General features: G+C 39.6%; 1 protein-coding gene across 1 annotated transcript; it reads right to left on the minus strand.

Annotated features, from left to right (window-relative positions):
* Positions 1-113: 113 nt before the first annotated feature.
* LOC105161254 (uncharacterized) lies at positions 114-15719 on the minus strand. Its single transcript, XM_088879312.1, has 17 exons — positions 15260-15719; positions 14027-14596; positions 5750-13953; positions 5324-5446; positions 5084-5167; positions 4694-4783; positions 3952-4029; positions 3751-3869; positions 3470-3571; positions 2893-3009; positions 2082-2150; positions 1807-1873; positions 1319-1372; positions 1141-1224; positions 768-800; positions 630-668; positions 114-538 (listed from the first exon to the last, which is right to left on the minus strand). Exons 4-17 carry the CDS (start codon positions 5444-5446, stop codon positions 404-406), a joined length of 1194 nt encoding a protein of 397 aa, XP_088735438.1. The 5' UTR covers positions 5750-13953; positions 14027-14596; positions 15260-15719; the 3' UTR covers positions 114-403.
* Positions 15720-16090: the final 371 nt, after the last annotated feature.

Below are 16090 nucleotides of genomic sequence, written 5' to 3' on the forward strand. Positions count from 1 at the left end.
AGCAATGCATTATTATTATTAGTATTCAGCTAAAGAATAATAATGCTTAGCAGACCTACGCTACCAGTAATTGAAATTCAAGATATATGTACGGCCGCGATCAGATAAATTCAATGAAATGATAACGGCATTAACAACGAGTAAACAAAAGTTGGTGCCTCCTACTGTGAATAATATCTCCATCCTTGACAGACAAACAGAAAGCCATATATAAAACTGAAGATGGAAAATAAAGAGAAGGGTGAAGGTTGGTTTTCAGTATCCACATATCACAGCCTCAGCTGAGACACCCTTGCGTTTCTCAACTCACTTTTTGTACAACAATGCCTCTATAATGTATGATTTAAGCTGCTGCATATCTTCTGTATAAACCCTCTGTTTTCATATATGGGAGTTGCCAAAATCACATGAGAGGCCAAAGAATGCTCTGCTTGAGTTCATCATCTGGATATAGATCAGTCCAACACTTGTCCATCTCCGCCGCTTTCTTCCATCTCCGTTTGAATACCTTGTACTCATTGTAAGACTGTCTCCTCACCTAACAAAATTTATGCATCTAAAATTACTTAACTCTTCTTTGCTTCAACCTATACACACAAGTAATTCAAACTTTTCTCATCACGACTTACTTCAAGTCTCTGGTTAATTGCATTGGGCTGGGCTGGTTCCTGCAACCATAGATTTTATACAACTTCTTAGTTAAGACCTTTAGTTAAACATGCATATATTTTCATGATTGATGACAAAGACGTCCCCTTGCTTGTCACCTTCTTTTCTTCTCTGCTGGATGCTAATTTGCCCTGCACAACACGGAATATGAAAATTCAAGTTCAAGAAACATGCATAACAACACGCACAAGAATCATAACATTCCTAGGAAAATTAATTAAATCTAGCATCTAAATTAGATAAACAAAGGGCTCATAAGTAACATAAAAGCACCAAAGAATTCTATCTCCATGTTTGCTTTGCCACCTTCTATGTTTCTGAATTTTTGTTTATCAGAAGACGCGTACTCTACTTTTTTTTTTTTTTCGAAGAAAGTGTGGAGGGATGATGTCATAAAGACCAAACTATTTAAAAGAAATCAACAAGATAGATCATAGAAATTAAAAGCAACACAAGGATTTTAAGAATGACCTTATCAGGTTCCCCTAGTGTTGGGAAGCCATAGTGAACAACGTATTCAGCATCCACTACTCCTATATTTTTTGTTCTATCTCCCTGTACAAGCAAGTGAAGCTGTTGGAATAATGCAGTGAAATAGAGAGAATCAAAGAGGAAACGCGCAACAAAGTAGAGGGAATTGCCTGCGCACCTGCGCACAATAACCAAGCCGCATGTCTAGTCCCCAAGCATGGATCAAATCATTCTGTAACAAATACAACATGAAAATTGTCATCCTAGAAATAAAAAACAACTAGTCCAGTGAGGCCAATTAAGTCATTGATGAAACAAGAAGGGGAAATGCATCTCAATGTTTTCCAACTGAGAGCTCATGTTCGCCAGATATTACAACTTGACCTTCTTGACGAGGCTAAAATGATATTATCTGATCTAGATGTGCAACAATGAAAGGTTACATTTTCCAAGATGCCAAGTGTGCTAACAACTAACAGAAATGCTTGTCTATATTGCACTATCTATCCAGATAAAACTTTCTCCTGTTTTCTCATGCGCAAAACTTCTTTAATGGATATTTGACAAAATTATTACAACAGTGAGATATATGTTGTAAACATGATGATACATTTGATGGCTTGTAGGCATTTTCTCACAATACCAATGCAGAATCAATGAGAATACCTGGATCATGTACCATACACAACGCCAGGCAGCTTTGGAGAATACAGGGGCCATCACTTCTATCCACCTGTAAAATAACTTTTGCATATCAATGTAGTCGTAAAATGAAGTAAATACCTTTTCAACCCGTGATGATAAAATACATCTAATTTGAATTTCTGATCAGCCTGACGCATCAGGGTCAAATTTCCCTTTACATCAGCAGATAAGTATCAATCTACAGCCCCGAATTAAATTAATAAGAAAGTTCAAGTTGTTTAACTGTAAAATTCTACCCTGTGCATGGAGGAGTGGAGCTTGTATTATCGCATCGAATGCCCTTACCATCAAGTTTATAAGCCCGTCTGCAATATGAAAAAAGAGTTGGTTTTATCTATAGAAACAACAGAAGAGTTTCTTAGTTGATAACTTAGCATGATACTTAATCATTCGAATAACTGAGTTTCTACACCAAAGAGGAGAAATAGGATGACTGTTGTATACTTACCTAGTCGTCATTGATATATTCAGAACAAAAAGTGGGGCCTGTAATTGAAGCTCAAATCGTGTTGGATATTTATATTTGAGGTTACTAATTCGAAAGGCAGCTCAGGTTAGAGACAAGAAATCAAAACAGTTCAAACAGCATAGTTTTGTAATTTTAGATTAGTTATTTGGTCCAGTAACAACTTGCCTCAGATGTATGATAAACCATGAATCCTGCAGAATTAACCTCAATTTCCAAATTCAAACATAGTCTGGCTCTTCTATCTATAGGCTGAACTGGCCTCAAAGGTATTTTCGGTTCCCTGTGTAACTGGTCATCCATAATATCAAATATATCATTTTCGTCTTTGTTACATTTGCTCTGGTCCATAGACATATTGAGCTCTAATTTAACTATTTCGACCATGTTCCAAGCCCATAAATATATTTTCAGGTTATCATTTCTCCTTGACTGCCCCTTCGAATGGGTATTCAATTTTGATACGAAAGTTCTGTATCCTTGTACGTCTCCATTAGAAAATCCAATGTCAGGTACTGCCTAGAAAGAGCTACTTCTGAATCCTGGTGGCACTATGAGTATGAACTATGATATGGACAAACCTGTGCACATTTGCTCTCCTCCACCGTGCAGTGATAAGATGATGCACCTCAGATTCTCCAATTTCGAGTGCTGGTTGTGATATCTCAAGCCCTTCATCTTTCACAATGGATAAGTATCTAAATAAAGCACACAGGTCGTGAGAGATGAAAAGTTAGTAGGGTACATCTGTTTACGTACAAATTGAGTCAATCTCTATTTGGAAGCAATTTTCATAAGGTAATATAACTTCCTTGGAAAAGTAGAAAATTTCAGTTTCATCCAATTCTTGGGAGGACATGACATATACTTGCTATAGGTATTTCGGGTTGTGGATGATTGAAATATATGAGAACGAAAGAGCAAGACTACGAAAACAAAAGAATGGGTGTTCAGGATAAACTCTGAGGCTCTATTGTAGCTGTTAAATCAAGCATTAATATACTCTATATTAGATGATCTCATCAATACCTTCTATTACGAATTAAATTAGGCCGAGCGCTGAAATGCAAAACCTGGTAATTTTTTGAGAAAACTAAAGTTCAGATCACCCTTTTCTCAGATTAACTCCTACTCTATGAACAATTCAGGTCCGCATACCGTTCAGGATGGAAGTTTTCAACACCAAGATCTTCATCCCACAAGAAAATATAATCGTATGCTGCTACAATATCTGGATGTAAGAATCTTTTTGCGAACCACCTAGTGAATGAGTACTCATCAGAAGCGTGGCAATAAATTGTTGTCTAAGTAGAGCAACCATCAAGAAAGAGGCTATTAATTAAGCTTTCACATATTCATCGAATAAGAACCAAATGATAACCAACTACTTATAAAAGAGAATATTAAAACAAACATAATACCATATCTATCATGCTCACCATTTAGTTTGATTATCAGCAGATACATGTATGACAGTACTGCTCCATTCAAAAGCCTTCCACTCATCAACAACACCATCATAATGGAAGAGCATCACAACAAAGTTGCTTCCTAGGAACTGAAATTTAATGTGGTAAATGTTATTAACATGAGAACGACTGAAGGTATCATTTTCATATAGTGAGCAGTAGAAACTTTACCTTTTGTACCATCTTATCTACATTTTCCTTCTGCTTGATTCCAACAGCAATAGCAAGTAGACTGGAAGTATTTGTCTTCTGCTTGCACAATTGTAAAGTCAATGGTTATGACCTGACTCTGTTAAACAGAGCTCAGTACTGAAGTATTAATGAAATATTTTTCCCATCATAAACTTTGAGCGTATGCCAAGGTTTACCAAGTTTGCACAAACCCCTCACTTTTGTAACGGGGCCTGATGGTCCAAAATTGCAACAATTTCACAGTCAAATTACTTTTAGCGAAGTGTTATATTGCAGGTTAAAGTCCTCACTTCTGTAAATGAGGACTGATAATCATTGGTCGTAACCTAACCAAAGGGAATTGTTCATCAGCCTGAGACAACATATATAAGGTGGGGAACTAATTTTCAACTAACTGTTTCCTACACTGCGATTTCTCTTCTAAACTGCCTTTTGCTTCCTGTTAAACAAGGAACAAGAAGTAGTTTAAAATGATTGGGACAAACTAATGATAACATTTTCTCAAACTACTGCTAGTAGTCCACAGTTAATTTTTCTAAGAAAGTAAATAACGGGAATCATGTAAGTTTATTTAATCAACTTTTGCTTGCTAACCAGTCAGCCAGAGAATTTTTCCACTTTTAGCAGTTAAAGAATTTTGAATCATGATGCTTATAACTCAAAGAAAAGAATAAAGAAGATAAGGCGTCATCTTTGAATATGCTATTTGACTCAGTAGTACCTTTGGTAAACCCCATAACGGTCGTCTTTCCAAGTTAGAGGTTTCGGCAACTATTCCTCTAGGTAGTGTCTCTCTTCCAGGAGGCCTCCGCTGGTTCCAGAAAAGATAACAGGAATTATGCGTTGAATAGTTGAGCATTATGTAGAATTTGTATCCACAAAAATATAGACTGTGCATCATATTAGTTGAATTTCAATAATAATCCTAAAGTGCTCTCCCAACTTCTAATTCTTTCATTGTTTAAGTGAAATTTACTCAGACTTCTGCTCTTCCACACATAATCAGAAGCATATCAGTTGAAAAGAAGGTTGAAATCATGAGAATGTCCAATGTGCTTAAACTGAAAAAGTAAGAAGAATAATCAGCAAAGAGTTCGAGAGGAACACATACCCGACAAGCAGTATTTTTGGAGGTGTTCCTTTCTAGACTCAAACTCCCTTTGAACTGTTTCTGCTGTAAAGGTCTAAGAGTTACCTATATGAAAATCCAATTATTTCATGTTTATCAGTGTAAATATCAATATTACAAAGGAAAATGAAGCTGTCAAAAGTGATCCAACACATAAAACTTGGGCAAAAGAAAATTCAGGTCCCAAGGTGCATATAATATATAATGGAGCATAACAACAACCTCTTTACTGGGTTGTGAGATTACTGGGCTCCATATAAAGAGTACTACAAAGAGTAGAGAAGCTGCAGGAAAGAGGGTACGGAAACATGTTCTCCAACCTTTACAATCTCTGGATATCGGCATCTGAGGAAGGCAATTCAAGGATTAAATATGTTGCATTGTACTTTGATTGATTATTAAAAAGAAAACTTTTTGCAGTTTTCATGCATGAGGTGCTGAAAAAGAAGAGTTAACATAAGTTATACATGATCAATTCTTTACTATGAGAGTTTAGCTTATTATCCAAGAGTAATAAGAATTCGTGAGAATTGTGTCACTACTCCCACCAGAGTGAGAGCCTCATAATGATGAGCAAAGCAAACAAAAAATCAATAATGATACAAGATTACGATATACATTTGGAAGAGAAGCTAGGCAGCTAATTACATTTCTTGATCTCCTCTTAGTCAATTAACTTTCCGTTTTTCGTATGACGACTGACAGATTGCATCCCCTTTTCATCCTGAAGCTAGATAAAGCAATGGAGATGATGTGTTGTTATTGAATGAATTAATGGCAATGAGGATCGAGAGAGCACAAGATGAGAACTGGATCATATATATATATATATATATAATCAGGAAAGACAAAGAGTACAACACCATGTATTGCATTCACAATGATCGTAAGTATGTATATGATGATGCAAGAAGTGATTGAAATGGGAATTATACAGAGGTGACGGGTTATATATATATACATATATATATATATATGCATTAGTGTTGCATGCACAATTAGAAATATATTATACATAAGTTAGATGAGCGCCCCATCATATCCTCCAAACAATTAATTAACGCTCATCAATATCACTATACAACTCATCACAAACTAATTAATTAATACCTTTTTCGGGGCGCCCTCCCCAAAACACCATCACACTACTGTTCCACAATTCATATCATATATATCTATCTCACTCTCTCTCCTTTTTTCCATCTGTAATATACACACATATATATATATATATATGGTATATGTGGATTATCACATTTTGCTTCTAATCAATAATTCTTCGACGTCAAACTAATAAATTAATTGACATGATTGTTTACGATGGAGGACGACGACATGCAAATTAAACATTAATGGCTTAAATTAACTATATATATTAATTAATAATAATGAGGAGGAGGAAAGACAGACATACACACATCCATCCATCCATCAATCCAACACATACATTCATAGATTGCCCGCCGACCACAAAAATGCAAAAAGAGAGAGAGAAGAGAAAGAGAAGAATAGAGAAGAAGAAGAATAAGAAGAGTAGCGAAGAAGATGGCCAATAATTGAACAAAATGCGTTTCCCACCACTCCCTTCCCATTTCCTCGAACTATATATATATATGGCCCTACTACTACCTTGTTATTCAAAAATAAAATATTCTTTTTATTAAATTATATTGTTGATTATATATCATGCAAATTCAGAATTTAATCCAATACAAGATAAATTTAATCACTTTCATGAAAAACAACAAGAACATTTACAAAAACATGAATCTATAAAATAGATGTAAATATATAGGTAAGTTCGAGTGGATTCAAATTTACTGTCACTTTTGGTTCGACAACGATGCCGTTTATTTGTATTTAATCCCAAAAATATTTACATTTAGATAATTATTTAAATAATAACTTAATTATATTAAATATTTATATAATTTGATCAATGACATATTTAATACGACCAATTTACTATCTAAATAATGTCACAAGCTATTAGATAATAACTTGATAATATTAAATATTTAAATAACTTGATTAACGACATATTTAATATAATTAAATTATTATTTAAATAATTGTCCAAAAATAAATATTTTCTGATGCATATGGCCCAAGGAGGTCTACCCCAAAGTACAATAAAGAGTTTAAGGCCACCCAATACCTTAATCCCAACGGCCCAATAAGCCAAATCGCCCATGAAGAAGGGTAGCAGCCCAAGATATCCATGGATTCAGCCCAAGAACATGGCCCGATAAAATTGACTTGCCCAAGGCCTACACTTAGTTACCTGCGTGGCATATGCTTGATCTGCCAAGTGTACCTCTTCGCCATCATGGAAGACATGGTTTAAGGGAAGTCCCCCCAAAATCCTGGACTCCCTGGTGATTATGACTCCTCTCGGCTAGGAGTACTCGCTAGTGAAGGGTCTCCAACAACTCGGACCCATGCTATTTCTGTATGCATCAATTGGCGGCGTCTATGGGAAACACAGAGTTGAAGAGGTGAGTAACAATGAAAACCCCCAGTAACACCGCAAGCAAGCTGAAAACCATGGAGGCATCTGGTAACACCCTGTCCTTGCAAGTTGTTGCAGGAGAGTCCCTAGCCCCCACCAGTGGAGTACCAGTTCCAACACCCTTGACACTACTACCACCACCTCCCAAACCTGTAGATCCCATGGCTGATCCTCCAAGATGCAGCACTTCTTCGAATACAACCTCGAGAGAGCTGTCTCAGCCCTCTTAGGAGCCATCCAACGGATGATTTCGATATCATTCTAGAACAGGTGGTCGTGTTGGTCCCCGCTTGCACAACCACTCCGTTTGATGTGGACACCACAGAAGAAGACGTTGAGGGAAGCATCCCTGCCCTTGCACCTCCGGCGCTAGGAGGACAGGAGCCTCCCCCATTAGCCCAACAGGAGGTTCTTCTACAATGGCTTGCGCATTTGGAATGCCTACAACAAGACCTCCAAGACGTCCAATACCAAATTGTAGGGACTTCCATAGAAGAGTAGCAGGGTGTCCCCTTCACAGAGGCGGTGATGGCAGATGAACTCCCAGCAAATTGCCGTACCCCAGTCATCGCTGAGTGCAATGGTACCACTGACCCTCAGGAGCATCTCTCGCCCTTTGAGAATGCAACCTTCCTACATAGATATACAGATGGGATCAAATGCTATGTCTTCATCACCACATTCACCAGGGAGACTCAACACTGGTTCAACCAATTGCCCTTGGGAGCAATAAGAAGTTTATAGGAGTTTCGATCTCTCTTTTTACACCAATTTTCCAACAGTTGAAAGCTTCAAAAGATAGAACTTAGCCTCTTTGTTGTGCGATAGAAGAAAAACGAACCTTTAAAGTAGTACCTACAAAGTTTCAATGCAGCACCACTGGAGGTGCCCTCAGCTATCCAGGAAGTAAAAGCTAGTGCTTTCTCTCACGAGTTCTCAGATGGAGACTTCTTTAAGTCTTTAGCTAAGAAGCCCATTTCCAAGTGATGCTCTTCTAGCCCGTGCTGCAAACTGCATCAATATGAGGACTCCTAGGCCTCCAAAAGGGATAGTCGTGGAGAGAAGATGAACGAAACAAAGGAAGAACCCCCTCCAAGAAACCCCGAACTGATTTCAGGACAAGAAACCACCCCACCCTTCCAGAAATTGAATGTGGTGTATACCCAGTTGACTGAGCCCATTTCTAAGTTCTCATGGTACTCGAGAGAAAAGGTCTGCTAGCTCGTCCAAGGTCGTGGAAGGATGGCTCTCATCGCCCCAAATCTGATAAGTCTGCTATTTTCACAATGACTATGGTCATACTACCGAGGAATGCTGACTCCTAAAGAATAAGATTGAATGACTTATCCAAAATGGATATATGCAATAATGCGTGTGTTGTGAAAAGGCGCAAGGGATAGGACCCTATCAAAAGCTAGAGGCTGATAAATCAAAGGAGACAAAAACTTCTAGTCCTGAATTTTTCCCGAGGAAAGGGCACAAGATTGTGTCCGGGGGTAGGGCCGAGACTAATGACCCCCCTGTAAAGGAGTCATACGAATGATAGCAGGAGGATCTATTGGAGGTAATTGTCACCACCCTAAAAAAACGCAAGTAAGAGAAGTATATGATGTAACTATGAGGGGGATATTAGATGTGGAGGCAATGGAGGACATCCCCCTCATCCAGTTCGGGCGAGCAGAACGATTGGGACCTAAAACTTTCCACAATGACGCTCTAGTCATCACTTCATTATTTGCCAACTATGAAGTAGGGCGAATTTTATAGATTCGGGAAGCTCAACGGATGTATTATTTGGAGAAGCCTATGACCAGATGCAGTTGGGGAACATACCCCTAGAAAAGGTGAATACCTCTCAGTATGGCTTTGCGGGAGAAGTAGTCCATGCTCGGGGAATGATCTCACTTCCCTTGACCTTGGGAACTAGGTCTACTTCAGAAACTTGCCTATTGAAATTCTTGGTGGTGGACATACCATCTGCTTACAACAACATCTTGGGGAGGTCCATCCTTAACGATTTCCAAGCTGTAATCTCTACATTTGAAGATAAAATTCCTTGCACCCAGTGGCGTAGGAGAGGTGCAGGGGGACCCCCAATAGTCACACAAATATTATATAGAAGTTGTGCGCAAAGGCCAAAAAAGGGATATGGATGAAGCATCTGGGAAGGTGCCCCCGAGTAAGCGAGGGAAAGACATCGAACTGGCGAAGGAGGCTAATGATGGAAAAGGGACACCCACCGAAGTTCAAGCAGCTGAAGAATTGTTGAATACTGAGCTTATACCTAAAAATCTAGATAAAGTTACTCGGATTGGTTCCCAAATGGAGGGTACTATTCGAAGAAATAAACTAATGCTTACGACACAATATAGATATCTTCGTCTAGAACCCATAAGATCTGGAGGGGATCGACCCAAATATTATTACTCATCACCTCGACATAGATCCTAACATCAAGCTGGTGAAGTAAAAGAAAAGATACTCTGAACATAAGAAAGACAAGATAATTAAAGCTGAGGTAGACAAACTGATGGAAGCAGGATACATCAAGGAGATACAGTTCCCTGAGTGTTTGTCCAACGTGGTCTGGGTAACTAAATCGGGAGGAAAGTGGAGAATGTGCCTTGACTTTAAGGATCTCAACAAAACATGTCCCAAGAATTTTTATGATTAACCTCGAACCAGTCAATTGGTTGATTCCACATTTGGATGTGAACTGTTGAGAATGTTTCGCAAGGATATAATCAGTTTATGCTGGCTCCTGAAAATCGGAAGAAGGTTAGTTTTATCAGTTATGTTGGCACATTCTGTTATGCCATTCGGACGCAGGAACCACGTACCAACGTCTGGTAGACTAAATATTTCGTCCACAGTTGAGAAGGAACATTGAAGTCTATGTGGATGACATGCTAGTAAAGAGTAAGAAAGTCGGATACCACATTGCAGAGCTGGAGGAAACGCTTTCCGTCTTGAGAAATTATCAACTCAAGCTCAATCCAGAAAAATGCGCATCCAAAGTACGGGGAGGGCGCTTCCTCAGATTCATGATAGCTCAAAAAGGAATTGAAGCTGACCCCCTTAAGATTAAAGCCATCTTCGACATGAAGGCACCAACTAATATTAACGAAGTACAACGGTTGACTGGGAGGATTGCCACACTTAGTCGCTTTTTTTTTTTTTTTGATGAATTGTAAGTTTTCATTCATCCAGTAATATTTACAAGGTACTCCGGGCATACCCGGAGAGATACAAAAGGACCCATACTAAAGTTTTAGTTGCTTTCTCTTTAAAGCTATAGAGAAGAGTTTACCTTTCTTTAATGTATTGAGGAAGGCAAAGAATTTTGAATGGAATGCCGTGTGTTAGCAAGCCTTCGAGGAACTCAAAAAGTATCTGGCTGTGCTCCCCCTGTTAGTAAAGCTATCCCCGGGGGACACCCTTTACCTGTATCTCTCTGCTACTTCTCAGGCTGTTAGCTTTGTCCTTATTCGAGAGGATGGAGGAAAACATGTGCCTATCAATGGCTCTAGCACTAGTAATCACAGTTAGAAGATTGCGTCCCCTACTTTCTTTCATAACCTATTGGGGTGAAGACAAACCTACCATTGAAACAAACTTTGTGTAAGCCAGATACTTCCGAATGATTGGTGAAGTAGGCGGTGGAATTAAGTTAATACGATATCTCATACTTACCATGAAACAACTATCAAAGCTCAAGCTTTGGCTGATTTCGTCTCCAAGATGGCGGGGGCACTTGCAGAGGACACCTCCAAGGTAAAAAAATAGTTGCTTCATGTAGACGGATCATCCAAGACCTAAGGTATTGGTGCGAGCATAGTCATCACCTCACCTCATGGGGAGGATTTGGAGTTCGTTGTCATGTTAGATTCAAGGCCTCCAACAATGAAGCTAAGTACAGAGCACTTGTAGTAAGCATGAAGATGGCTCATGAGGTAGGAGCCAGACATCTTATTACTTATTCAGATTCCTAGCTAATAGTCAAATAAGTAGAGGGCACTTATGAAACCAAAGAGGAGAGTATGGTAAAATATTTACAATAGATAGTAGAATTAAGAACAGGATTTGAAAGTTTTCAGCTTGTTCAAATCACGAGAGGAGAAAATGTTATGACTGATTTTCTCTCCAAGCTCGCAAGTACCTTGGAGGATTGCAAGACTAGGCACATTACTATACAACACTTTCCTAAACTGAGGTCTCCCTTGAACATTAAAGTGATATCTCTGATAGAATATTGGAGGACACCCATAATTTGATGGTTAGAAGAGGGACACCTTCCTGAGAATAGATGGGACGCTGCCAAACTCAAGGCTCGCACCACCCGCTTCTTATTGCTGGGAGGAGTCCTATATAAAAAATCATTTACACACCCTTTACTCTGGTGCTTATCCCAGCAAGAAGGAGTACATGTTCTCAAAGAAATAGATAGTGGATGTAGCGGAGCACATGTTGGAACATTGATGTTAGCTAATAACGCCTTGCAAATAGGATATTTTTGGCACACTTTGAAACAATATACTAAACAATTGGTGAATAAATGCGAAAATTGTCAGAAACATTATTCTCTTATACATCAGTGAACAGAACCCCTCACCACCATGCTGTCACCTTGTCCTTTCTCACAATGGGGGATAGATATAATGGGGCCATTCCCTTGGCTCCTGGTCAAAGTAAATTTCTCTTAATAACCATTGATTACTTCACAAATTGGGTGGAGGCAGAACCACTTGCTTGCATCACAGAAGGTGAAGTGATGAAATTTGTATGGAAGAATATTATTTGCCGCTTCAGGCTTCCTAGAGAAATAATTTTGGACAATGGACGATAGTTTCAAGGTCGAAAAATACAGGACTAGTGTAAGGGTTTACAGATCAAACAAAGGTTTATAGTGGCACACCCCTAGTCCAATGGACAGGTAGAGGTCACCAATCCTATTCTAGTACAAGGGATTAAAAGGAGATTATAACAAGTCGGCGAAAACTGAATGGAGGAACTAACAAACGTTTTATGGGCTTATAGAACAACCACTCAAGGATCTACTAAGGGGAAAATTCCTTCACTTTGGTTTATGGAACTGAGGCCATCATCCCAACTGAGTTAGGGATGCATTCTCATAGAATCTTACATTTTTCTAAAAAATATAATACTGAGCTCCTGAAAGAAAACTTGTACCTCATTGAAGAATCGAGAGAGAAGGCTTTTATTCGCATACAAAGATATAAAAACACCATGATTAATGCCCATAATAAAAGGGTAAAGTCTGTCTGGTGCGTCGAAGGGTAGACACCTTAAATCGGTAGGAAAATTAGACCTTTACCCGGGATGGTCCTTACAAAGTCACAAGAGTAATAGGTCGAGGAGCCTATGAATTAGAGGACCATGAAAGACATCTCCTATCTCATTCTTGGAACTTACACAATCTTAAAAAATTCTATGCGTAATGAGGTACATCCCCCTTACAATACAAGCCCTGCTAAAGGATATCTTCTTAAAAAAATGGGTCCTCTTGAATAACATCCCTCATCACCAGACAGGCCCCCTCTTGGGGGCATCCCTCATAAAGGTATGACATTTTTCACGCTTTTACCTAGAATAATGTGAGACATAAAATAAAATAGGAGTAAGCCTGCTAAAAATCATACAGACATTCGTCATCAGGGGAACCCCGGGTCCCTATTCAAAGCCCTCACATGCCCTTCGTTCATCTGTAAATACATACGCTTTGCAAGATAACATGAATGTTAACCCTGTTCCGGAGAACATAGGGGATCGAGGAGAAATGGTATCCCTCACAACATACGGACGGCCCCCTCCTCAAGCAGGATGCAAGCATTTTATCAGTCAAAAAGCAAGCAAAGAGTATAACACAAGTAATATAACTGAATGAGGTAAAGCAAGGACTACGAGCCATCGCATTACGCCATCCCGGCCTAAAAACATGGTCGATTGGGGGGGGGGGGGGGAAGCAGAATCAATATTCAAAGAAAAAGAGAAGTTTTGTCTCATCCCTATTCAAGATGGGGGGAAGGAAAAACGGAACAGAAAAAAAATTATTTTCAGAGCAAGAGGGGGGGGGGGAGTAGATATATTCTTTCATTCTTTTTCCCCATAGATGGGGTCTTCGTTCTCCTTCTCAACCTAGTGGTGGCATCTTCAGGGGGCATTTAGGGGTCCTCCATCAACAGGCAGGGGGCAATCCTCCTCATTCGATTCGTGAGGCTCCTTCACTCAAGGTGTCCCCTACTACATGGATCCGTGCAGCTTTAGGGGAGACCTCTCACCTCAGCCTCGACCTCTCCCAAAATATGATCTAAGTCCTCTTCTACAACAACCCCCTTTGAATCAGTTTGAAATAAGACAGAATTATGGTTAATTAAAGGAAAGAAAGAAGTAACCTGATTCGAGGGGCAGAGTCTTGGTCACAGGAACCGAAGGATCGACAAAAGGGTCTGGAGCGCTATCCATTGCAGCTTTGAGGTTAAGGAATGAAGGCTCCTCTCTAGAACCTTAAGCCAGGAATTACTCCTTCCAAGCCATGAAACCGTATTCCAAGAAGAACCCAGCTATCTTCGCCACAGCCCGCTGGTAGTCCATAGATTTCTTGAACTTCAAGAGACGACTGAACCAATAAGCTTCCAAATATCGCTGGCCCTCCTCAGTATTAGGAAAATCAAGACGGGCTTACTTAGTTGCCTTCCTAATTGCCTTCGCCTGACCAACAACCTCCTTTTGCAGTTTCTTCAAGTATTTCTCTACTTGCTGGTAGTAACTTACAACCTCCTTCGTTGCCTCCTTTAACTTGGCATTCTCAGTGCTCAAATGCTCCACCTGGTGTGGGCAAAGCAGGACGTTTTTCTTTGGACTCGCTAGAGGCAGGAGTCCCCTTAGGTGATTTGGAGGGAAGGGTCTCTATTGCACGCCCCTCGAAGCATGATCATGCATCAACTTACTAAACATAATATCTTCTGTCAAAGAAAAGAATGAAACAAAATTATGATCAAACCAAAACAAAACAAGTAAGAACTAAAAGGAATATAAAATACCCTGGGGATCCCCCAAAGGTTCCACCCAGGGACTTAAGCCAAAATGTCCTAAAAGCCTTTCATCGATCAAGGACCGACAATCATAAGGCTTCTCATTCAAATCCTCCAACAAGGAGGAGAAGGAAACTGTTTTTTTCACCAACTTTTACAGCCAAAGGAGGGGTGTGTATCCAATGATCTGGGAAGGTTCAAGGGCAAGGATACAACACACAGAAGAAGCTATTCTTCCAGTGTTTTGGGAGATGTGGAGCATGTAAGAAGGACACCCCCGACGAGGGTAAAAATGAAAAAAGCTTGTTTCAACTGAAAGCACTGGGCAACAGCTTTTTTCGTGACAGGGGCCCCATGAAAATGAAAGATCATTAAAAAAACTAGACAAAATCCTAAAGGAGTTGGGGGCCAACTGATTTAAGGGCACCTTGAAAAGACGAGCGACCTCAGCATAAAAGGAGGGGATAGGAGATCTCAAACCTAACCTCAATTGTACAGAAAAGAAACACAAGCAATTTGAAGGGGGGGAATAGGGGGGTCTGATAGGGAGGGAACATAAATAGCAAAAGATGGAGAGACATGGAATTCATCTACCTATTGTTGAATAACAGGAAGTTTGAGACACAAGGGCCCCCAGTCTAGTGGCGACTAAGGCACCTCCCTCTCTTCCTTATCTAGAGAAGACCCTTCCTCCTCATTACTCTCATCTTCTTCCTCCTCGGAAGCCTCATTCATTAAACGACAAGCAATCATTGCCACCTATCTCAAGCTCTACCTGCTGTCACTTAAGGGTTCGGATGAGCCAGGGTCCATTCTCCTCGAAGTTGGCTCAGAGGGATCATCAACTAGGATAGTCTCCCTCATAAACTTGACGACTTATCTAAGGACACCATAAAAGGATTCAAATATAAAAAGATACGAAAGGATAAAATTGCAGAGAAAGGAGGAGATACTTACAGTTTTTTTGGAGGAAACCCTTGCTCTTCAAAAGTACGTAGAAGAAGGAAGGAGATGGGGGGAGTTATGCCTCAGTTAAGGACGTGTGGGGGGGGGGGGGGGGGAGTTAAGCGCACGTCCCCTTGTAGCCATTCCCTATTGGGTGGTTACTGGACACGTCCGGCGCATGGTGTGGGGCGTTATCAAACGCCCTCCTCCCGCCCCCCCCCCCCCCCCATTTAAAATTTAAAATTTTATATGCAAGGGAACAAATGCAATTAAAAATAAAAAGCGAGGAATTAAAATAATTTTATGTAGAAAAAAAAGTTCTATATTGGTGATATAGGAAAACTACCCATTGGAGGGACTAATCTAAAATGAATTGAAAAAACAAGGATTATTTGAAATTAATCACATGTGGGGACTAAAATAAATTTTATATAAATATATATTAAGGAATGTATGTGGTGGAGTAATAATGCCATCAAT

This window comes from Sesamum indicum, linkage group LG4, assembly GCF_026168435.1.
Source record: "Sesamum indicum cultivar Baizhima isolate 11 linkage group LG4, ASM2616843v1, whole genome shotgun sequence".
Taxonomy (NCBI): Eukaryota; Viridiplantae; Streptophyta; class Magnoliopsida; order Lamiales; family Pedaliaceae; genus Sesamum; species Sesamum indicum.

Coding starts and splice junctions, on each gene's coding strand:
- LOC105161254 (XM_088879312.1), bottom strand. CDS start 5,446: ATGCCGATATCCAGAGATTGTAAAGGTTGGAGAACATGTTTCCGTACC. Junction 3,870..3,951: donor TAGATAAGATGGTACAAAAG/GTAAAGTTTCTA, acceptor ATTAAATTTCAG/TTCCTAGGAAGCAACTTTGT. Junction 539..629: donor CAATTAACCAGAGACTTGAA/GTAAGTCGTGAT, acceptor AAATTTTGTTAG/GTGAGGAGACAGTCTTACAA.